The sequence below is a fragment of the Lithobates pipiens genome, unplaced genomic scaffold (genome assembly GCF_037356315.1).
Source record: "Lithobates pipiens isolate NorthernLeopardFrog02 unplaced genomic scaffold, aLitPip1_a1.2 Scaffold_18, whole genome shotgun sequence".
In the NCBI taxonomy this organism is placed as follows: Eukaryota; Metazoa; Chordata; class Amphibia; order Anura; family Ranidae; genus Lithobates; species Lithobates pipiens.
In genome coordinates, this window is record NW_027507758.1 from 636,803,925 (window position 1) to 636,829,227 (window position 25,303).

A 25,303-nucleotide genomic window follows, 5' to 3' on the forward strand; every position below is an offset into this window, starting at 1 on the left:
TGATGGGGTGCTACCACGCACTGAACCCCTATGCAGCAGTGGAGGATAAAAGAGAAAAGGCCACTTCCGAAACGCCCTGCATGCCCTGAACTCAGGAAACACAAACTAGAGAAAAGAGAACAGAAAACCAACACACGAAACAACACCCCTACGTACCTAACAAATATGAGGATGTAGGTGCAGCAATGACAAGACCAACAGCGCGTGAAATGTGAACCTGATGATGACACAAACTAGTGTATGTAATGAGTGAGCCCGAGCAACCTGCGGCGCTAACACAGGCAATTAAAAACGAACACTCTCCTTCCTATCCTGAGCCCCCACATGATCTCACTCTATGCCTCCCCACTTAAAGGTTCTACTCCATACGCCCAATTCCTCCATGCTCACATATCGGTCATTCCAAAGCCTGGTAAGGACCCCTCCCTACCGGACAATTATAGGCCCATAGCGTTGTTAAACTCAGACTATAAAATTTTTACGAAGATCCTGGCTAACAGGCTGACGCATATAATCCCTACACTCATCCATAGAGACCAAGTGGGCTTTGTACAAACCCGTCACGCAGGAGATAATACCAGACGCACGATAGACCTGATTGATCTACTGAACAAGACCTCCCGCCCAGCCCTGGTCCTTAGTTTAGATGCTCAAAAGGCCTTTGACAGACTTAGTTGGCCATATATGTTGGCAACTCTTTCTAGATATGGTTTCGCAGGTCCTTTTGTAGCAGCCCTTGAAGCCCTCTATTCCCGCCCCTCTTCTCAGGTCAAATTGGCATCCTATTTATCCTCCTCCTTCCCTTTGAGTAACGGCACCAGACAGGGCTGTCCCTTGTCGCCTCTTCTTTTTATTCTATGCCTGGAACCCCTAGCAGAGGCCATCCGCATACACCCAGACATTAGAGGGGTATGTCTACGCCACAGGGAATACAAACTGTCCCTGTTCGCAGATGACATCCTCTTGACGCGGACTAGTCCCCACATCTCACTCCCAAACCTCTTATCCCTGCTGAAAGACTTTAGCTCCATATCAGGGTACAAGATTAACGCAAGTAAAACTGAAGCTTTACCCATACATATTCACTCTTCTGCTCTCAATTTACTGCAAGATAATTATACCTTTCACTGGTGTACAGATTCCATTAAATACTTAGGGATTAAAGCGGAGGTCCACCCTAAAATGGACCTCCGCTCATCGGAATCCCCCCCCCCTCCGGCGCCACAATCGGCACCTTTCAGGGGGGAGGGGGGTGCAGTTACCTGGATAATCCAGGTAACTGCACCCACTTCCGGGCTAGCTCTCTGCGGAACGGGCGTACGTTACGCCCCCGTTCCGCAAGCGCCCGCCCCCTTCAGCAAGTGCCCCGCTGCCTGCTGGGAAACACACAGCTCCCAGAGGCAGCGGGGACCGTCCGGATTGCGCCGCGCGGCTCGCGCAGTAGGGAACCGGGAAATGAAGCCGAAAGGCTCCATTTCCTGATTCCCATACCCAAGATGGCGGCGGGACCCGGCAGCCGAGCGAGCGATCGGCTTCGGGTGCCGACATCGCGGGCGCGCTGGACAGGTAAGTGTCACTATTTAAAAGTCAGCAGCTGCAGTATTTGTAGCTGCTGGCTTTTAAAAAAAAAAAAAAAAAAACGCGGAGTCCCGGTGGACTCCCGCTTTAATGTCACGCCCTCCTATTCAACCTTATACTTGGCTAATTACCCTCCACTGTTTCGCGACATTGATAGGCTATTGAAGCAATGGGATTCGCTTCCCCTCTCACTTCTGGGCCGTATTAAAGAGGAAGTAAACCCTGATGGGTTTACTTCCTCTTTTTTTCCCTGCAAAGGTAAAGCATAATGGACTACTATGCATCGCATAGTAGCTCATTATGTGTCACTTACCTGACACAGGAGCCAGCGAAGTCGCCGCTGATCCCTGTAGTCCGCCGCATCCATGTTGCTGGTGGCGTCTCGCAGCTCCGACGAATCACAGCGGCGAAGCCGCAATGACGTCACTCCCGCGCATGCGCACGGGAGTCGCGTCTCGCAGCTCCGCCGCTGCCACTCGGCGAAGCCGCGATGACGTCACTCCCGGGCATGCGCACGGGAGTCGACAAATTAGGCAAATCCATTCATGGATTTGCCGCATTTAGTGCGCCTGCGCGCCGCTGTCTACGGCGCATGCGCCGTAGACAGCGGTGCCCATTTTCGGGCAAATATCTCCTAAACCATATAGGTTTAGGAGATATTGCTTGGACCTACAGGTAAGCCTTAATCTAGGCTTACCTGTAGGTCCAAGTTGTTTGGAAGGGTTTACTTCCTCTTTAATGTCCTGAAGATGTCAGTGATGCCTAGGCTCCTCTACCTTTTTGACACGCTCCCGATCCCAGTCCCTATGTCCCAACTAAAAGCAGTTCAGAGAACTTTTCTTAATTTTATATGGCATTATCGAGCGCATAGGATTGCAGGTCAGGTGATGTTAGCTCCAAGATGGCGCGGAGGTCTGGGAGCCCCAGATCTGATTAAATATTATTACGCTACACACCTTAAACCAATTATTACCTGGTCATCCAGGAAAGCCCCTACAGTGTGGGCAGAAATTGAGATGAGCATCACCAGACCTGCACACATTTGTGCCATGCTCTGGACGGACCTTAAAACCTCCATGGGCCCACTTGCAGCATTTGTCTAGCCCCGATGTTATTCTCCCTGGATGTCTGGAGGAAATGCTTAAAGTTGTTCTCTCTAGCCTCCCAATTCCCTCCTTTGATAAACATTTTGTTTAACCCAGATATCCCAGACAGCCTGGCTTATGATAGGATGATTCCTTGGTCCCAAGCTGGTATTTTTCAGCTCCGCAACATAGTACATCCTCTCACCAGGAAACTTCTATCGTTCGCGGAATTGCAGAAACAGCACCAGATCCCCAAACAACTTTTCCACTCCTATCTCCAAATCAGACATTATTTCGCTTCTAAATCCCCCACCCTAAGTCTCGACAAGCCAACCCCATTTGAACTTTTATGCGCACAAGGCCCGTACCAGGCCCATTTAATCTCTGACATATACCGAATACTCCAGGAATCGGTACCCATTACAGAATCTTCCCATTCCTATATGCGGAAGTGGTCGCTAATGCTAAAACATCCCATATTGCTCCCACAGTGGCAGAGAATATGGGCAGCTGTCTCTCGGACGTCGCGTTGTGTAGAACAGAAGGAAACGGCTTATAAGATATTGCTTTTCTGGTATAGAACGCCTGAAATTCTACATAAATATGACCCCACGGCCCCTGCGGTCTGTTGCAGATGCCGAGGAGATACAGGTTCTCATTTTCATATTTTCTGGGAATGCCCACTGATTAGCCCATTCTGGCTGACAATACAGTCTTTCATCCAAGACTTGTTTGAGATTTCCCTCCCACTAGATCCTCTGTACTTCCTATTAGGGTTACCGATTCCTGGACTTTCTAAACATGCTCAGAAGCTCGCCACCTTCATTTTACTAGCGGCTAAAAGAGCCATCCCTACACGGTGGTTATCTCATATTCCGCCCGATCTCACACAGGTTTTGCAGAACTTAGAACATATCAGCCGTATGGAAAAGCTTACAGCCATAGTCCACAATACTATGCCCCAGTTCTCTAAGATTTGGGATCTGTGGAACCGCTCCAAACTGAATACTGCTGCGTAATTCAGATTACTACTCCACGCCCTCTTACGATGAGTTTAAATGCTCAAATTAATCGACCAAACCATGTCATATAATTCTGAAAGGAAGAAATTCCCACGCCCCCGGCTCACTGAGACTTGGTTATTTGAAAGTGGCATTTACGGATTTGTACTGCAAATAACTGATAATCTTTTGAAGACATAATAAATATGCTGAACTATTATGCCCCACCCTCCTTCTTCCCCCCCCCCCCCTTTTCCTTCCTTTTTTTTTTTTTTCCTCTCTTCTCCCTTCCACCCTTCTCCCCCCCTTCCCTTGTTTTTGATTTGTCTCATATGTCAAACTTACTGTTTCTATGAACACTTGTACAAGTGTAAGATACTGTATTCTTGTTATCTTTCTATTTTCAATAAAAAATACAATTTAAAAAAAAATAAAAACGAACACTCAGGGCTAATGTACCCACAGACCGTGGTGGGTAGTAGTAAAGGTGTAATAGTGAATGTGCACGTATGACGTATGGTATACAGGCGAGAAGATTGTGGGACGGCAATCAATTAAAAACGAAACCTCAGCCTGTATGGGTCCGTAGACGTGACAGACCCTGGATGTAAGCCCTAGCTGATAGAGATTCTACGACAGGAATGACACAAATGAAAAGCTATGACAAAACAACAGAGACAGGTAGCAAAACAAACCCCCGGGCTAGCGTACCCACAGACCGTGGTGGGTAGACGTACAAGTGCAAAGAAATGAGCGTGCATCGTATGACATATGTAATACGGGCAAGAAGATTGTGGACAACAAACAATTAAAAATGAAACTTCAGCCCATATAGGTACGTAGACATGACAGATCCTGGATGTGAGTACTCACCGAAATGCAAAGACAGGAAAACTACGAACGAAATGCAATGTAGCAACATAAAGAAACACAGGTAGCAACATAAAGCCCCCCCAGGCCAAGAGTACCCACAGACCGTGGCGGGTAGATGTATAAGCGTAATGAAATGAACATGCATCGTAAGATGAATGGTATATGAGCGAGGAGATTGTGGTGAACAATCATAGAAAATAAAACCTTGGCCCATATGGAACTGTAGACGTGACAGATCATGAGCTGTGGGCACTGCTAACTAACCCAGCTGTACGAAGAACACTGAAAGCGTGATGACATGAAATGACGATGAAATGGCTATAGTGAATGCCGTGGCTGAACGGCACCGTCAAGCTATGACAGAACATGCTGGAGATGACCGCTATGAAAGAAAACGAACAGAAACGCTAAAACATGAACGCAGATTATGCTGACAAACTGCTTATGATAGAACATACTATGACAGGACTACAGGCTGGACCTGCTCTGCCTGGACAAAGCAGCGCCTGGACCGCACAGCGACTGGACCACGCCATGCATAACCTGTGAATTGCATGAGAACGGCAATTGCAAGTGAAACCGTAAAAAACGAGTACGAAACGTGCGTGAAAAACAAAGCATGAGAACGACAAATCGGATGAGAACGTAAAACGAAATAAGAACGTAAAACGAAACGGGAACGTAAAACGAAACGAGAACATGACTTCATGAGAACGTAAAACGAAACGGGAACATAAAACGAAACGGGAACGTAAAATGAAACAAGAACATAACTGCATGAGAACGTAAAACGAAACGAGAACGTAAAACGAAACGGGAACGTAAAACGAAACGGGAACGTAAAACGAAACGGGAACATGACTTCATGAGAACGTAAAATGAAACAAGAACATAACTGCATGAGAACGTAAAACGAAAACGAGGACGTAAAACGAAACGAGAACCTAACTACATGAGAACGCAAAATGAAACGAGAACATGACTTCATGAGAACGTAAAACGAAACAAGAACATAACTGCATGAGAACATAAACCGAAACGAGAACATGACTGCATGAGAACGTAACGAAACGAGAAACGAAACGAAACCAAACGAAACGAGAACCTAACTACATGAGAACGTAAAATGAAATGAGAACATGACTGCATGAGAACATAAACCGAAACGAAAACATAACTGCATGAGAACGTAACGAAACGAGAACGTAAACTAACGAAACCGTAACCGAAACGAGAACCTAACTACATGAGAATGGAAACGAAACGAGAACATAACTTCATGAGAACATAAACCGAAATGAGAACATAACTGCATGAGAACGAAAAATGAAAACGAGAACATAACTGCATGAAAATGCAAATGCTTGGAAACGCAACTGCATTAAGACGTAACCACTTTGAGAACGTAATCGCTTTGAAGAACGTACTGGCTTGAGAACGTAATCACTTAGCGAACGTGAATGACCCGAGACCGTAATCGCATAAGACCGCAAATGCATGAGACCGTAAACGCATGAGAAAACCATGAATGCACAAGAACGTAAAATTGCATGAGAAAACCGGGAATAGCACGAGAACATGAATGGCACGAGAATATAAATAGCACAAGAACGCAACCTGCACAAGACTGCAAATTGCCCAAGAACGCAAATTGCACATAGAACGTGGAGCTCAGGCGGGGGTGGACCCCGCCACGTGGAGCTCAGGCGGGGGGTGAACCCCGCCACGTGGAGCTCAGGCGGGGGGGGAGAACCCCGCCACGTGGAGCTCAGGCGGGGGGGAGAACCCCGCCACGTGGAGCTCAGGCAGGGGGGAGAACCCCGCCATGTAGAGCTCAGGCAGGGGGGAGAACCCCGCCACGTGGAGCTCAGGCGGCGGGAGAACCCCGCCACGTGGAGCTCAGGCGGGGGGGGGGGGCGGCTATTAGGTACTCAGCACTCTCTGGGGAATTGTTAATGATGGTGAAGCCTAATGCTACTACAAATGACGGAGAGTTTCCTAACAGTTTTAGTAGTTATATGAAAATACGGAACAGCAAAAACCTGTTCCCTCCATTGACGGCTCATAGATGTCTGAGCCATGGATTGGCACAGGAGTAGCACTGCATCCAGCTAAAAAGGAGGAGTCTAGGGCAGGGCAACTCCAAACAATATGCAGTAAAGCTCACCTTGTTCACAGTGTTAACAGATATCTGGGACAAAGGGATACATGACATGAAGATCCACTGGGGAGAGGTACAAGCAGGGGACAAAGGGGAGGCTTGGCAATGTGACACAAAGCCAAACATGACACTTGTCACTTACAGAATCAGCATAACGCGTCCTCCCCCAGCAGAAAGGAGGCAGGCGGGAGACACTGCTCCCCCGCAGCCACCAGGCGGACCAACCCCCACCCCCCCGAGCAGGTTAGCGCATCCTCCCCCCTCCCCCCGGCGGAACACCGGGAGAAGGAGGCTGGCGGGAGAAGGAGGCTGGCGGGAGAAACAGCTCCCCCGCAGCCACCCGGCAGGCTAGCGCATCCCCACCCCTCCCCCCGGCGGGCAGCCCCCTCATGGCACCGGATCAGCCTGAGGAGAGGAGCGGACGAGCTGCCAAACACCCCCCTCCCCCGACATGAACAACGGGAGGAGGGGGCGGGCAGCCCCCACGTGGAGCCGGATCCGCACAGAGGGGAGCAGACCAGTGGCCGAGCACCCCCGGTGGGAACACTGGGAGCAGCAAGGGGGGGGGGGGGGGCGCGAGGAGCCAGATATCCCTGCGGCGAAAAAGAAGGTGGGCGGGCGGTCCCCCAGCCAGTGCCCGACATGAGCCCAGAGAGAAGAACGCCGCCACCGCGACAGATGCAGCTAAATGTAGCGGAAGTGACGTGAACTGAGCCAACCCCCCACCTCCTATCCCAGAAACAACCAACGAGGACCTGATGGAGGAGGAGGAGGGATATATATAGCCCTCAAACTCCTCCTACAAATGCAGGCTAGCCTGCGGCCAGCCTTCTAACATACTGTGCTCAGGGCACACAGACAACACCCACAAACTCCTGCAGCTGGCTAAAAGCTCAATTACAGAAGAGCAACAGGGGCGGACTGACCAGTCGGTCACTCGGGCACCGCCCGAGGACATTAGGGGCCCAGACTCGGCCACATGAGAGGCCACTTGCAGCGGCTGAATTACATGCCGCGATGCCGATAACACTGCTAACTGTGTGCTGCTCCCCGCCGGCCCCTCCTTCCCTCCCGTCCGTTCCAGGTGCTTGTACTGTATGCGTCGTGACATCACCTGGGACGGACGAGAAGAGTGGAGGGGCCGGCGAGGAGCAGCGCACTGTTAGAAGTACTATTATCGAAATCCGGTGACTTGGTGAGTGAAGCCGAGACACCAGGGCCGCTACACGTGATGGGGGGGGGGGAGTGTACAGATGTAAGGGCCCCGGGTCCCCCCAATCCACAGTGTCCTCCTGGCTGTGTGTGTGTGTGTGTCCCCCTATTTGCATGTCCTCCTGTGCTGTGTGCGTGTCTCCCTAGTGTGCGTGTCCCCCTAGTGTGCGTGTGCCCCTAGTGTGCGTGTGCCCCTAGTGTGCGTGTGCCCCTAGTGTGCGTGTCCCCCAGTGTGCGTGTGCCCCTAGTGTGCATGTCCCCCAGTGTGCATGTCCCCCAGTGTGCGCACGTTCTCCCTCCAGTGTCCCCCTGTGTGTGTGCGTGTTGTCCCTCTAGTGTTCCTGTGTGCGCGTGCGTTTTCCCTCCAGTGTCCCCCTGTGTGTGCGTTTTTCCTCCAGTGTCCCCGTGTGTGCGTTTTTCCTCCAGTGTCCCCCTGTGTGTGTGTTCTCCCTCCAGTGTCCACCTGTGTGTGTGCGCGTTTTTCCTCCAGTGTCCCCCTGTGTGTGTGTGCGTTCTCCCTCCAGTGTCCCCCTGTGTGTGTGTGTGCGTGTTCTCCCTCCAGTGTCTCCCTGTGTGTGCGTGCGCATGTTCTCCCTCCAGTGTCTCCCTGTGTGTGCATTCTCCCTCCAGTGTCCCCCTGTGTGTGCATTCTCCCTCCAGTGTCCCCCTGTGTGTGCATTCTCCCTCCAGTGTCCCCTTGTGTGTGTGTGCGTTCTCCCTCCAGTGTCTCCCTGTGTGTGCATTCTCCCTCCAGTGTCCCCCTGTGTGTGTGCGCGTGTGTGCGTTCTCCCTCCAGTGTCCCCCTGTGTGTGCATTCTCCCTCCAGTGTCGCCCTGTGTGTGTGTGCGTTCTCCCTCCAGTGTCCCCTGTGTGTGCATTCTCCCTCCAGTGTCCCCATGTGTGTGCATTCTCCCTTCAGTATCCCCATGTGTGTGCATTCTCCCTCCAGTGTCCCCATGTGTGTGCATTCTCCCTCCAGTGTCCCCGTGTGTACATTCTCCCTCCAGTGTCCCCCTGTGTGTGTGTGCATTCTCCCTCCAGTGTCCCCCCGTGTGTGCATTCTCCCTCCAGTGTCCCCGTGTGTGCATTCTCCCTCCAGTGTCCCCGTGTGTGCATTCTCCCTCCAGTGTCCCCCTGTGTGTGCGTTCTCCCTCCAGTGTCCCCCTGCGTGTGTGTGCGCGTTCTCCCTCCAGTGTCCCCCTGTGTGTGTGTGCGTTCTCCCTCCAGTGTCCCCCTCGTGTGTGCGTTCTCCCTCCAGTGTCCCCCCGTGTGTGCATTCTCCCTCCAGTGTCCCCCCGTGTGTGCATTCTCCCTCCAGTGTCCCCCCGTGTGTGCCTTCTCCCTCCAGTGTCCCCCCGTGTGTGCCTTCTCCCTCCAGTGTCCCCCCGTGTGTGCCTTCTCCCTCCAGTGTCCCCCCGTGTGTGCGTTCTCCCTCCAGTGTCCCCCCGTGTGTGCGTTCTCCCTCCAGTGTCCCCCTGTGTGTGCGTTCTCCCTCCAGTGTCCCCCTGTGTGTGCGTTCTCCCTCCAGTGTCCCCCTGTGTGTGCGTTCTCCCTCCAGTGTCCCCCTGTGTGTGCGTTCTCCCTCCAGTGTCCCCCTGTGTGTGCGTTCTCCCTCCAGTGTCCCCCCCTGTGTGTGCATTCTCCCTCCAGTGTCCCCCTGTGTGTGCCTTCTCCCTCCAATGTCCCCCGTGTGCGTGTGCGTTCTCCCTCTAGTGTTCCTGTGTGTGTGTGCATTCTCCCTCCAGTGTCCCCCTCGTGTGTGTGCGTTCTCCCTCCAGTGTCCCCCTGTGTGTGCATTCTCCCTCCAATGTCCCCGTGTGTGTGTGCGTTCTCCCTCTAGTGTTCCTGTGTGTGTGTGTGCATTCTCCCTCCAGTGTCCCCCTCGTGTGTGTGCGTTCTCCCTCCAATGTCCCCCTGTGTGTGTGTGCGTTCTCCCTCTAGTGTTCCTGTGTGTGCATTCTCCCTCCAGTGTCCCCCTCGTGTGTGTGCGTTCTCCCTCCAGTGTCCCCCTCGTGTGTGCGTTCTTCCTCCAGTGTCCCCCCGTGTGTGCGTTCTCCCTCCAGTGTCCCCCCGTGTGTGCGTTCTCCCTCCAGTGTCCCCCCGTGTGTGCGTTCTCCCTCCAGTGTCCCCCCGTGTGTGCGTTCTCCCTCCAGTGTCCCCCTGTGTGTGCATTCTCCCTCCAGTGACCCCCTGTGTGTGCATTCTCCCTCCAGTGACCCCCTGTGTCTGCATTCTCCCTCCAATGTCCCCGTGTGTGTGTGCGTTCTCCCTCTAGTGTTCCTGTGTGTGTGTGCATTCTCCCTCCAGTGTCCCCCTCGTGTGTGTGCGTTCTCCCTCCAGTGTCCCCCTGTGTGTGCATTCTCCCTCCAGTGTCCCCCTGTGTGTGTGTGTGCATTCTCCCTCCAATGTCCCCGTGTGTGTGTGCGTTCTCCCTCTAGTGTTCCTGTGTGTGTGTGCATTCTCCCTCCAGTGTCCCCCTCGTGTGTGTGCGTTCTCCCTCCAGTGTCCCCCTGTGTGTGCATTCTCCCTCCAGTGTCCCCCTGTGTGTGTGTGTGCATTCTCCCTCCAGTGTCCCCCTGTGTGTGCGTTCTCCCTCCAGTGTCCCCCTGTGTGTGCGTTCTCCCTCCATTGACCCCTGTGTGTGTGTGCGTTCTCCCTCCAGTGTCCCCCTCGTGTGTGTGTGCGTTCTCCCTCCAGTGTCCCCCGTGTGTGCATTCTCCCTCCAGTGTCCCCCGTGTGTGCATTCTCCCTCCAGTGTCCCCCTGTGTGTGTGCATTCTCCCTCCAGTGTCCCCCTGTGTGTGTGCGTTCTCCCTCCAGTGTCCCCCTGTGTGTGCATTCTCCCTCCAGTGTCCCCCTGTGTGCATTCTCCCTCCAGTGTCCCCCTGTGTGTGTGCGTTCTCTCTCCAGTGTCCCTGTGTGTGTGTGCGTTCTCCCTTCAGTGTCCCCCTGTGTGTGCGTTCTCCCTCCAGTGTCCCCCTGTGTGCATTCTCCCTCCAGTGTCCCCCTGCGTGTGTGTGTGTTCTCTCCAGTGTCCCTGTGTGTGTGTGTGTGTGTGTGTGTGCGTTCTCCCTCCAGTGTCCACCTCTGTGTGTGCGTTCTCCCTCCAGTGTCCCCCTGTGTGTGTGTGCGTTCTCCCTCCAGTGTCCCCCGTGTGTGCATTCTCCCTCCAGTGTCCCCCGTGTGTGCATTCTCCCTCCATTGTCCCCCGTGTGTGCATTCTCCCTCCAGTGTCCCCCTGTGTGTGTGCGTTCTCCCCCCAGTGTCCCCGTGTGTGCATTCTCCCCCCAGTGTCCCCGTGTGTGCATTCTTACCCGTGTCCCCGTGTGTGCATTCTCCCCCCAGTGTCCCCGTGTGTGCGTTCTCCCCCCAGTGTCCCCGTGTGTGCGTTCTCCCCCAGTGTCCCCGTGTGTGCGTTCTTCCCCCAGTGTCCCCGTGTGTGCGTTCTTCCCCCAATCTCTGCCTGTGTGTGCGTTCTCCCTCCAGTGTACCCCTTTGCAGGTGTAGCTTGAGTGTTGGGATCAAGGGGGCCCCATGATCTTCTATTGTCCAGGGGTCCCATGAGTTAGTCTGCCCCTGAAGAGCAATATAGCTATATAGGTGGATAATGGTGTATACTGCGGTCAGGGCACACAGACAACACCCACAAACTCCTGCAGCTGGCTGAGAGCTCAATTACAGAAGAGCAGGAACGCTAAATCGGTGGATAACGGACGGTGTATACTGCGTTGAAGGTACATATAGAACAAACTACACAAGGCCGCCGTGCTGGCGGCCTTATATAGTGTGGGGTGTGTATTACACAGTCTGAGCTATGATTGGCCACAGGCATCCTGCCTGTTGCCAATCATGTCTCTCCTCGCTGCCAGCGCTGTGATTGGCCAAGCATGCGGGGTCACAGTGCATGCTTGGCCAATCATGAACCAGCAATGCACTGCGATGGCCACATCAATTTGGCGCGAACGGCCCACAGAGTTCTGGCTTTGCCAAACGGGTGAACAGCCGGTGTTCGAGTCGAACATGCGTTCGGCTCCAACACCAAGCTTATCCCTACTAGCTACTATTAGGTCCACAAAGGTCCTTTTAAGGACTGGTATAGGTGTACTATTTGGTGTGCAGTATATAGGGGTGTAATACACGTATAAAATACATTCAAACATAGAAAGCATAGTATAGTGCATTTCCACTGTGCATCATTGTGACTGCTAAGCGGTTCCTCAGCGATACTACAAAGAGTGACAAACGCAATTAGAAAAAAGTATTATAACTGGTGTGATAGACCAGTGGCCCCCAAAAACGACAGATTGAAGCGGGGCGTTATATACCTTCTTCCACATACATACTGCACTTCTCTAAAGACAGGCAGAGGAAGAGGCAGGCCCTTACGCAGGAGTGGTAGGGGTAGGGCAGGAGCAAAAGGCTTGAGCCAAAGTGGCAAATTGCAGAAGGTGCGTTCGATTACGTTAAAGGACGCACCAGACTTGGTTGAGTGCCTCACTCAGTCTTACTCTTCTGCACCCTCCTCATCCTCTCGATCTGCACCCTCTTCTTCACTCTCTGCTATGTGCACCCCAAAGACACTACCACCAACAACACCACCACCACCACGTACCTTCCGCTTGAGTCACAGGAATTATTTTCCGATCCATCACAAGACATTGCCGATGCGCAGCCATTATTGGCATTGGATCAGGAAGAGGAGGTAGCAACAACCGCCACTCAGCAGCCTGACGCCAGTAACCAGATCAACCCAAGGAGTAGGTTGGTCCCCGGTGTTGCTGCCTACTCCGAGATCTCTAATTATAGCGGTGGGGAAGGTGATGTTGATGATGACGTGTCTAGGGATGTCACGTGGGTGCCCACAAGAGAGGAAGAGGAGGGGAATTCAGAGGGAGATAGGGAGGAGAAGGCGGCAAAACTTACATTGCACAGGAGGGACAAACCAGACTGCTAATGTATCAGGAGCGAGGCATCAACCATGTACGGTCACATCTGGCGCTCCCAGGACGCCAGCACGTGGCTCCGCAGTGTGGGCTTTTTTTAACGTGTCCGCTGCTGACAATAGTGTTGCCATCTGCAGCCTTTGCAGTCAACGCATAAGTCGCGGTAAGCCCAACACTCACCTAGGGACGACCGCCTTAAGAAGGCACATGGGCAGCCATCACCGAGCCCAGTGGGAGCAACGGAACACACAAAGCCACACTCCAGGCTCTCACCATCCAGCCTCTTCTACTTCTCCTTCTCCTCAGAATTGTCCTCCACTCCACCTTCCATCATGCTGTCCTCACGTTTTTCTGGAAAAAGGTAGGCTTCCGTGGGCCAAATGTTCGAGCGTAAAAAAATGATGACGCCGGATAACCCTCTTGCCCAACGGTTGACCGCTGGCTTGTCAGAACTCTTAGCCTGCCAACTACTGCCATATAAACTGGTGGACTCGGAGGCCTTTCGAAAATTTGTGGCCATTGGAACACCACAATGGAAGGTCCCAGGAAGGAAGTATTTCTCACAGAAGGGCATCCCAGAGCTATATGGCCATGTTCAGCGGCAAGTGAATGTATCTCTGGCACACAGTGTCGGTGCCAAGATACATCTGACCACAGACACGTGGTCTAGCAAACACGGGCAGGGAAGGTATATAACTTTTACTGCCCACTGGGTGAACCTTCTAACGGCCGTCAAGCATGTAACCCGTGGCACCCATGTAGATTTGGTTTTACCGCCATGGATTGCATGCAGGCCTGCCTCTTCTTCTCCTCCTCCTACTCCATCCTCCCTCTCCTCCTCAGCTGACTCCTCCTTTTCCGCTGCGCCACCCAAGATCCCCAGAACCTATTCGACATGCCAGGTGAGACGTTGCCATGCTGTGCTGCGTCTGTTGTGCCTGGAAGCCAAGAGCCACACTGGCCCTGCACTCCTTTCAACTTTCCGTTCACAGGCAGATCAGTGGCTAACACCGCTCAATTTGACAGTTGGTAAAGTGGTGTGTGACAACGGTGCCAATCTGCTTAGCGCATTGAAACAGGGCAAAATGACACCCGCGCCATGCATGGCACACGTCTTAAAATTGGTCGTGCAGCGATTCGTTGTCAAATACCCTGGGGTCCAGGACATCTTGCGGCAGGCAAAGAAAATCTCGGCCCATTTCAGAAGATCTTACACGGCCATGGCTCTCCTTGCTGATATTCAGCGGCGACACAATCTGCCGGTCAGACGTCTTACTTGCGATTGCCCGACGAGATGGAACTCAACCTTCTATATGCTTGATAACTGCACGTTTCTGCTGGAGCAGCCTAACGACTACCTGTACGAACTCTGCGGCAGAACAGGTTCTGGGAGCTTGGTTTTTTTTCACCACGCCAGTGGCTGCTCGCATGCAGACGTCTGCGGCCATTTGATGAGATCACCAAACTGGTCAGTCGCAGCCATGGCACCATCAGTGACATGGTATCTTATGCCTTCTTCATGGCGCGTGCATTGCGTCGTGTCATTGATCAAGCCATGGAGGAGCAGGAGCAGGAAGATGAGGAATTCGCAATGCTGGATGAATTCCCAGGGGGGCTACTCTATCTGAGACAAGTCAACAACAGGAGTTTGAAGAGGAGTCAGAGGAGGATGGTGCCGGGGTGGATGAGGATGAGCAAGAAGAGCATGCTTTAAACCTTTCTGGGATCCCTGTTGTTGTGCGTGGATGGGGAGAGGAGAACGAGGAGGACAACGACATTATCCTGGATGATGAGCAGGAGCCAGGCCACCAAACCGCTTCCAGTTTAGTGCAAATGGGGGCCTTCATGCTCCAGTGTTTTAACAGGGACCCCCGTATAAAAAGCATAAAGGTCAAGGACCAGTACTGGGTGGCAACGTACTTAGACCTCCGGTACAAATACAAAATGGCGGAAATGTTACCACTGTCATAGAGGGCTGTCAGATTGGAGCACTTCCAGGCCTTGCTTCGAGAAATGCTGCATTCTGCTTTTGCGTGCGCTGGCAGAGGAGCAATTCCCACTACCAGAGAAAGAGTTGCGGGTACCAATTCAACAGAGCTTGCAAGAAGAGGGCGGTTTGAAGATGTGTTGGTGACTTCTGATATGAGGTCATTCTTTCAGCCGAGCCATCGACAGGTCTCATCCGTATCCAGCATCAGGGAACGGCTAGACCGACAGGTGTCCGACTACATCGGGTTAATGGCCGATGTGGACACTCTGAGAAGTGATGAACCCCTGGACTAATGGGTGGGCAGGCTTGACCTCTGGCCAGAGCTTGCCCAATTTGCAATGGAACTGTTGGCTTGCCCCTCATCCAGTGTCCTGTCCGAAAGGACGTTCAGCGCAGCAGGGGGGATCGTGACCGATAAGCGTACTTGCCTAGCTCACGACAGTGTTGACTACCTCACATTTATAAAAATGAATGAGGCATGGATCTCGGAGGAATTCAACACATGTGACCAGTAGACCATGTATATGCATAACTCTATAAAGGATTTATATAATCTAGCACACTGACCTTTTTTCTACCTTTGGCTCACTTCCTTGTACAACAAAAGCACACCATACTATATGCCCGTACCCTCCTGTTTGAAGAGGTTGAGCGGTGTCATATTTTTAGGTTCCGCAGCGAGTTGCTGGTATCAGTACTGGTGTCAGTGCTCTCTATCATGGTGCTAGTGTGGTGTCAGTGCTCTCTTTCACGGTGCTGGTGTCAGTGCTCAGTCTGTATCGCGGTGCTGGTGTCAGTGTTCTATCTCAGTTCTGGTGTCAGTGAGGGAGATAGCAGCAGAGAAGCCAATCAGCAGGCAGTGCCAGCACTATGGCTGAGGATCAGCACTGGACTGGAACCTCCGGACCACCGCAGTGGAGCCCTGCATAGGTGGGTGTAAGGGCCGGGCAGAGGGAGGGGTCAGGGGCTCAAGCACAGGTTGGCACACTGGCACAGGACTGCGCTGCCCTGACTGTGGCACTGATCATCTCCTGCACCCCCTTCATAGCCTGGCCTGACCTTGCCTCTCCTCCATGGCCTTCATGCGCTCCTGAATTGATAAAATTTCACAGATAAAAAAAGAATGCTTGTCGTTGTCGATCCCAGATTCACTTAATACTTTTGTTATGTTAGTGTCCATGTTGTGGGACTATGTGTGCACAGCTAGTAAGTATGTTGTGGCTGAAAATATGACCTGGAGGTTTTTAAGGTTCGCCTGCCATTAAAGGGAATGGGGTCGCCACGAACTTTGCGGTTTGCGGACATTTGGGCACGTTCGCGGATCGCGTTCACGAAACGTCCCGTCGAAAGTCCGTCCATCACTACTGCTGATACACCTCTCGCGTCCAGTCACATACAAGCATCTGGAATGGATGTACAATGATGAGCTCAGATCAGGGGCATTTATTGAAAGCAGTGTGCCTGTGTGCAGGATCATAAGTTGGGCCCCCACAGCTGAGAAATAGTGCGGAGCTCAGCACCACAGCAAAAGCTGGGTGTGATTTTTATTGCACTGAATACCTGCTGTGGCTTAAATGGACACAGAATGCCGGGGTTCAGTAGTAAGAGACGCAAAGGTTCAGGAATAATTTCGACAAAGTTCCCAGAAGTTCAACAGTAATTCCACAAACCGTCACCTGATTGGGGTTTTCTGAATCACATTGAAATCCCTTCTTTCTGAGATTGGTAGTGGCAACCAAACGATTCATCTTCCTACAGGTGGTGGGTGGGGCTAGCAGGACTGTGATTGGCTTTAGCAGTGGCCAATAACAGTCCTCCTCCTCCTGGAAACAGGGACACCCCCCCCCCCCCCAGCAGAACTGCACCCAATCGCTTCAACCATCACAAAAGCTGACGATCGCAGCTACAGCAAAGTTAGAGAACCAAACAATGTTTCCCATCTTTTACAATGTGTGGGGGCCAAGTGCCTCCCCCTCAGTGCAGGGGCAGTGTGGGGAATTCTGAAATTGAAATGTATTAGTGTCTCACCGACACTTCCCTGCACTGCTCTGCTCTGCTGATGGGGAGGGAGCCGAGTGCCAGCAAAAGAGGCTTTGTGTGCCACTTGCGGCACCAGTCCTGGGGTTGCCTACCCCTGACAGAGACAAAGTATACAGTGCAGGAGTATGTAATGTACAATATAAATTATACAGTGTAATGGTCAGGACTCATAATATTGGTATTCAGTGATCAACAGAAGCTTAAATGTTTCCATGAGACAAGTTGCAGAGGTCCCACACCGCTGCCTCCCATCTCCTGAGACTGCACTCAGTGACTTGGGTCTGAGACTATACAGACATATCCCTCCACCCGGCACAGCCAGCAGACAACAGAGCAAGTAACCCTGGGGGGATTGTTCTGTCAGAGATCTTGCTAGACCCAGAAGACCCAAAGCACATTCCCTAGGTGCCTACGTTTTGTAATATCTATAGGGAAAATCAACTATTGCTGCCAGCTGATCCCCAGAATCTCCATAAATCCAGTCTAGATACATAAATTGTGTCGGCAGCACAGAGAAAGAAGATTATCCAAGAGAAATCCAGGAATACAGGATGGGGAACACAGCTCAGGAAAGTGACCAGGATATTCCAAGCTGATATCACCCAGCCCCCGCCCTACTCTGGACCAATCAGTGAGCAGTATGGGTGGAGGAATGTATTTAGTGTTAATGACCCACCTGTGCTGATCTCTGTAGGAGTGTCCTCCTCTATAAATGTCCCCGTTATTCCATCCTCCTCCATAGACTGCTGATCATCCCTCACATACCTCTCTTCTTCTTCTGATTTCACCTCAAATTCTATATCGATTGGATCTCCACTCTAATCCAAGAAAATGAGAGAGAATATCATCTGTAAGATAGAAGATTTATTATTGTGACATCACATAAAAAAAATCTACACATTGGTGTTGATTTACTAAAGGCAAATCCACTACGCACTACAAGTGCACTTGAAAGTACAGTCGCTGTAGATCGTAGGGGAATATCTGAAACGAGGGGAAGCTCTGCTGATTTTTATCATCCAATCATGTGCACGCAAAAATGCTGTTTTATTTTCCTTCTATGTTCCCCTCAGATCTACAGTGACTGCACTTCCAAGTTCACAGTGGATTTGCCATTAGTAAATAAACCCCCCTGTCTCCCCAAGTTCATGTTCTAGATGCTCCATCCCACCAACCTTGCAATAGTGAGGGATGGTGTGACCTTCCTGTGTGGAATCCCGGGAATACAGAGGACGGGGACATCTCTCTGGTGGGTTCCTGATATTTGGTGGCTCCATCATATCCTTGTGTCCTTCTGAAAACTCCTCCATCACTCCATACTCCTCATCCTCCTCTTTATATTCTTCTTTAACATCAATATTATCATCCCCGAGGTTTCCACTCTGAATATATAATAAAACATTCATTGTAACAATCATGCTGTGTATAAATCAGAACTACCAATAATTGTCACTCATCTACCTGATGATGGTGGGGGATGGTGTGATCTTCCTGTGTGGAATCCCGGGAATACAGAGGACGGGGACATCTCTCTGGTGGGTTTCTGTAGCTGGATGACTCCACCATGGTGTCCTGGTACAGATCATGTTGTTCTTTTAGAAACTCCTCCAACACCCCGTCCTCATCATCCTCCTTTTTTATCTCTTTTTTAACTTCAATTTTAGAATCTCTCAGGTTTCCACTCTGAATATATAATAAAAATGACATCAATGGTAACAATGCAGATAATGTACAGATCCTAATGATACTATCAGTGATTGTTCCTCATCTACCTGATGATGGTGAGGGATGGTGTGATCTTCCTGTGTGGAATCCCGGGAATACAGAGGACGGGGACATCTCTCTGGTGGGTTTCTGTAGCTGGATGACTCCACCATGGTGTCCTGGTACAGATCATGTTGTTCTTTTAGAAACTCCTCCAACACCCCGTCCTCATCATCCTCCTTTTTTATCTCTTTTTTAACTTCAATTTTAGAATCTCTCAGGTTTCCACTCTGAATATATAATAAAAATGACATCAATGGTAACAATGCAGATAATGTACAGATCCTAATGATACTATCAGTGATTGTTCCTCATCTACCTGATGATGGTGAGGGATGGTGTGATCTTCCTGTGTGGAATCCCGGGAATACAGAGGACGGGGACATCTCTCTGGTGGGTTCCCATTACTGGATCCATCTGTAGGAAACACACACACTGACTGAATACATTGTTTCTATGTGTTTATCAGATGATGGGGGATCTAGGTGGAGCCTCCGTACTGCTCTCTCCTTTACAATAAAGTCTCCTCTTACCCGGTGATGTGAGGGGCGGCTGATTGTCCATCATGACGTCCTTGTAGAGATCCTTGTGTCCTTCTAAATACTCCCACTCCTCCATGGAGAAATAGACAGTGACATCCTGACACCTTATAGGAACCTGACACACACAATGATACAGTCACCATCCAGACACATCCCTTGTCTGTTACTGGATAATGTCCCAGAATTCCCAGAATCCTCCTCACCTCTCCTCCATCATCTCTCTGGTGACTCCTGGAATCTTCTTTTTATTTCTCTATTCTATCAGGGAGGGAGGTGGAGATAATGTGATGGTCAGACATTAAAGAATGCAACAAGAAATGAAAGGGTGCAATAAGGACGGCTAAGATAGAACATGAAAGACACATAGCAGAGAAGAGCAAAATAAATCCCAAGACATTCTTTAAGTATGTAAATAGTAAAAAAGGGAGGACAGACCATATTGGCCCCATAAAGAATGAGGAAGGACATCTGGTTATAAAGGATGGGGAGATGGCGAAGGTATTGAATTTATTCTTCTCTTCAGTCTTCATGAGGGAATTGGGGTCTTCAGTAACCAAACCTGCAGTGTTTATCTTCATGACACATCACAGGAGGCACCTCCATGGTTAACAGAGGACAGAATTAAAATTAGACTTGGGAAACTTAACATTAATAAATCACCGGGATCAGATGGCTTGCACACAAAGGTACTCAGTCAAGTAATTGCCAGACCATTGTTCCTAATTTTTACTGACAGTCTACTGACTGGAAAGGTACCAGCTGATTGGAGAAAGGCCAATGTAGCTCCAAATATTTAAAAAGGGCCCAAAATACATCCTTGGAAATTACTGACCAGCCTAATATCAATAGTATGTAAACTCTTGGAGGGGATGATAAAGGGATTATATACAAGATTTTAGTAAAGAGAACGGTATCATTAGCAGTAATCAGTATGGTTTCATGAAGAATTGTTCTTGCCAAACCAATCTATTAAACTTTTATGAGGAGGTGAGTTACCATCTAGATAAAGGAAGGCCCGAAGACGTGGTGTATCTGGATTTTGCAAAAGCATTTGACACAGTTCCCTATAAACATTTACTGTACAAAATGAGGTCCGTTCGCATGGACAATAGGGTGAGTACACGGAAAACTGGCTGCAAGGGCGAGTTCAGAGGGTGGTGAGAAATGGGGAGTACTCGAAATGGTCTGGTTGGTAGTAATCTGTTCAGAAATGACCTGGAGGATGGGATAAACAGTTCAATCTCTATTTGTGGATGATACTAAGCAAAGCAGGGCAATAACTTCTCCGTAGGATGTAGAGACCTTGCAAAAAGATCTGAACAAATGAATGGGGTGGGCAACTACATGGTAAATGAGGTTCAATGTAGACAAATGTAAAATATAATATACAAGTAAATGCACAAAAAAAGAAATCAAAAATTTCCCACAGTGCTGGATGACATGAGTCTGTATAAATTAGAGAAATTAATCAAACCAAAGTCCATACCATAAATAGTCTGTACAAAGTCAGTATAGAAAATCCAATAAAGGGGAGGGTGTGGCCAGCCGGAGATGAAGATGGACGCTCAACTCCTCAGCTCGCCAGCTGGGAGACAGCAACCAGCGACGCAGGCTGACATCGCAGACCCATCTGTGGCTACCATTACTCGGGAACCACCAGAGATAACGATGAGCTCTTCCAGGAAGAGAAATACCGAACGCAAGCCTCAGAAACTCACAGAGTTTGCATACAAGCCGGCGGAGCGGGCCGCGCCACTCCAAGATGGATCTTCCTGACGCTCCCCCAGAGGATCGCACGGACACAGGTACCCCCACCTACCCCACCCCTACCCCAGGAGGCCGATCCACTAATGGACAGCCTGGCCAAAGCCAAAATGAGATTAGAAACACCTCCGCAGCGGGCTCTCACCCCGCAAATCAAGGCCCAGGCTTCTAATCCCTTCTTCTCCAACCAGGCCTTACAATCCTCCATGGTCGCCTTCCCCACAGCAGGCCAACCAGTACTGGAAACGACCCTGAAAGAAATGCTCCTTTGCCTCCAGTCCTCCCTCATGACAGATCTCTCCTCATTATTCTCAAGAATCACCTCTGATTTACACTAAATATCTCTGACAGAGTGACCAACACATAACGGGGCCAAGCTGACTGCACCACTACGGTTAATGACATAATAGACACCTGTGAGAACCTTAAAGAGGAACACGCCTGGATAAGGGCCAGGCTAGCCGGTTTAGAAGGTAGGTCCCGCAGGAACAATCTCAAACTGAGTGGGGTCCCCGAAAATGTTCCCCCTGCAGACCTACCGCGTTACACAAAAGAGCTTATCCGCATCATCATCCCTGATGTGTCCCCACGCGATGTGATCATCGATCGCATCCATAGAATCGCCAAACCATCTCACTTAGCAGCCTCGGTCCCTAGGGACGTTTTGATGAGAGTGCACTTTTACCACGTAAAAGAAAGATTACTGATGGGCATAAAAGATAAATCACCTCTACCAGCCCCATATACAGGGATACAACTATTTCCTGATCTCTCTAAGTATACCCTACAATTGAGAAGGCTCCTGAATCCAATAACCAAGTCGCTTCAGAGTCACAAAATCCCCTATAAATGGAGATACCCGGCCACACTCCTCATTGCCAAAAATGGCCACACCCATATTGTCAGTGAGCTTGACAGGGGCCTGAATCTCCTCCACACCTGGGGTATCCTGATTGAACCCCCCCAACTCCACAAAACAAAGGGGTCCACCTGTGCCCAATAGAACCCTCGACTTCACCAGCTCCTAAATGCCGCTATATAAGCTACAACTGGCCAACAACCGTACCTTTGGCTCCCCTGAGCTCCGACTTTCTGACGTTCCAGTTTTCATCCCCTAGGATTACGAACTTTTTGACCCCTGCCTGGAGGTTTTTTTAGTGCTACTTAGCTCCCCTCTACCTGTTTTTTTTTTTTTTAAACTTCCTCAAGACTACCCAAGTCTTTCAAACCTGTGAAACCCGGAGGGTCATCGTACTCCTGCTATTTAAGAGTTTTGTTAGCCTTACCATAGACACTCTGTTTTGTGTGCTTTGTCACACGTAACGTATTGCTCTTTCCGCAGCTTAGTGCCCACTCGCACCACTGGTTCCTTGGTCTGCCAAGCACCCTCATCTGGATCCCAGCCGAACACGAACCCTGATTCTACCATCTAAACGTGAGTGTTCACATAGACCCTACTTAATACCACATAACCACGATGCCTCTCACCATTATTTCTCTAAATGCCAACGGGTTGAACCATCCAGCTAAACGCCACTCACTGTGGAGGACTGCCACAGCTCTCCACAGTGACATCCTTTGTGTACAGGAAACTCATCTGTTGCCATCGCACACCCCTCTTTGCAAAAATCGTCTATACCCTCACATCTTCCACGTATCCCACGCCACCAAATCTAGAGATGTCATGATCGCAGTCAAGCACACGATTGATTTCCATCTTCTGACTGCCATCTCAGACCCAGAAAGCTGATACTTAATTCTTACCTGCACTATCAACATCTACGCCCCAAACTCCCACCAGATGAAATTCCTTCACAAGGTACTTCGTACCGCAAAGCCTATCCAGAAGAGTAACTTAATACTGTATGGGGACTTCAACTTGACTCCAGATCCAATATTGGACCCCTATGTCAGCTGCAAATAGACACGGGTCACCCCTACGGAACTTTATCTCCTCTCAAGACCTCTACGATGTCTGGCGCTTCCACCATGGATCCGAACGAAACTTTACACTCTTCTCTGCCAGACATCGCTTGTACTCGAGAATAGACTTGTTCTTGATTGATAAATGGACCCTACAGAAAATTGTTGACTCGACGATCCACACCACGACATGGTCGGATCATATCCCAATTTCAATAGACAAATCTCACTCCGCCTCCAATATATACCTCTGGAGAGCGAACAACTTCCTCCTCCAAAACGATAATTACACGCCAGAAATCTCGACTCACATTACTGACTATTTCCTATTTAACAAGGGCACTGTGTCTGACCCTGGCGTGGTGTGGTGCGCCCAAAAGGCATTGATGAGAGGGATGCTAATCAAACTAGGTTCCCAATATAAAAAGAAGATGACGCAGCACATTGATGAGTTAACAGCCCAAATTGCAGCACCGGAACTGGACCATAAATCCAACCCCAGTGGCTCCCTGACCAACCAATTATTAACCTTACGACAAGAGCTTAGAACCTTACTACTCCACTATTACGAGTTTCTGCAGAGAAAAATGAAAGCGACTACATACGCCACCTCCAATAAAGCGGGTAAGAAGCTAGCGCAACGCATCAAGGGCAGACGTATCAAGACTACCCGACTGCTTCACCCCCACAACAAAAACACCCTCAGTGACCCACAAGACATTTCCGATGCCTTTAGCACCGACTACGGTGATCTCTACAACCTAAAACAAGATCCCCTTACCCCACAGCCTTCACAGACATTGACAACTTCCTTCAAAACCTGACCCTTCCCACTCTGACTGAAGTACAACTGGCTGTCCTTAATGCCCCATTCACCGAATCAGAGATTATGAAAACTATTAGATCACTCCCAAGTGGAAAAACACTAGGCCCAGACGGGCTAACCGGAGAATATTATAAACAATACGCCCCGCTCCTAACCCCTCATTTAACTGATTTCTTCAACCACGCTGCCTCCTCTTCTACCTTAATCAAAGAGTACTTAAAAGCACTTGTGATAACAATACCAAAGCCAGGAAAGGAGTTGAACGTTCCCCAAAATTTCCACCCAATCTCAATAAGGATCTAAAAATGTATGCCAAAACTATAGTGAACAGACTACTCGGAATCATGCCCGCTCTCATTCATCAGGATCAGACAGGTTTCACCAAAGGCAGACAAGCCCCCGATGCAACTAGACGGATGCTCAACCTCATCCATTGCACAGAATCCACCGGAAAGCCTTCTCTGCTTTTCTCCTTAGATGCGGAGAAGGTGTTCTACAGAGTTCACTGGTCCTACCTCAAAACAGTCCTACAAAAATTTGGGTTCCGGGGGCATATAATGAATGCTATCATGGCATTGTATTCCAACCCAGAGGCCCAAGTCTTTACCGAAGGTATGCTCTCCCGCCCATTCCCCATCACTAATGGCACACGCCAGGGCTGCCCCCTCTCCCCCCTAATATTTAACCTAATTATGGAGCCCCTTGCAGAACATATTCGCTCCCATCCTACTATTTCAGGAATTCAAATTGGCCCAACCTCCCATAAAATTAGCTTGTTTGCGGATGACATCATCTTGAGTCTTACAAACCCAACTTCTTCCCTGGCTGAGGTACAAAACTTGCTCACCTGATTCAGTTCTGTCTCATTCTATAAAGTGAATACGTCCAAATCCCTTACACTAGACATCAACATTGACGCTACCACGAGAAATCCGGTGGAAAAATGTAATACATGTTCTATTTCTAAAGTCCGCCGGATTTTTGGCAAGCAAAGGTCCGATGGAGCCCCCACACGATCGAATTGTCCGATGGACTCGTTCAGTCGGACCTTTGATGTCAAAAAGCCCGGTCGTGTGTACGTGGCATAAGTGGTGGCCAGACTTCCAAAATCCGCGCACATTGGTAATCTTGAACCGCATGGACCTCTGCTGCGACCAGCACTCAACGTTGTTAATCTTTGATGACTTCCCTGAATTCTTGACCGAGCAATACTTGATCTCAGTGTTTCCTTGTTAACCCTTTTACCTTCTTTCCATTAGTGTACGCAAATAGAACTTGTGAGTTTATTGATTCTAGGGACGTGGCCCTCACCAGTGTGGTGCTAAAGCTCCCATATGGGGTACCACATGGGTGGAGGGACCATCTAAACACCCACGAGACCCTATCAATACCCCCTTGGGGTTTACTATATACTACCTTATACCTGTAACTGTTATAATCTGTGTAGACTTTGTTCATACCGACGTTGTTGCACGACGTACAATGTTAATTGTACCTTGTTACCTTTTGCAAAACTCAATAAAATAATTGAAAGAGAAAATCCAATTAAAAAATGGGAAGGGATCCAATGCGGGGAATTCACACGCACACACAGGGCAGCCT

At 50.0% G+C, this 25,303-nt stretch overlaps 2 protein-coding genes across 3 annotated transcripts in view; one reads left to right on the forward strand and one right to left on the reverse strand.

Moving 5' to 3' along the window:
* Positions 1-25,303, reverse strand: part of LOC143989579 (uncharacterized) — a 133,239-nt gene that overhangs the window by 105,840 nt on the left and 2,096 nt on the right. The window contains exons 2-6 of one of the 2 annotated variants that reach the window (XM_077489772.1): positions 19,392-19,446; positions 19,180-19,303; positions 18,966-19,063; positions 18,655-18,876; positions 18,344-18,565 (exon numbers count right to left, since the gene is read on the reverse strand). In XM_077489772.1, the coding sequence (XP_077345898.1) occupies positions 18,344-18,565; positions 18,655-18,876; positions 18,966-19,063; positions 19,180-19,264 (627 nt within the window). In that variant the 5' untranslated portion in view covers positions 19,265-19,303; positions 19,392-19,446. Of the gene's footprint in view, positions 1-18,343; positions 18,566-18,654; positions 18,877-18,965; positions 19,064-19,179; positions 19,304-19,391; positions 20,215-25,303 lie in introns of those variants that run through there. The other variant, XM_077489773.1, reaches the window with a different exon arrangement.
* The window catches only part of LOC143989638 (uncharacterized), a 127,475-nt gene that overhangs the window by 64,976 nt on the left and 37,196 nt on the right, over positions 1-25,303 (forward strand). The window lies entirely within an intron of this gene.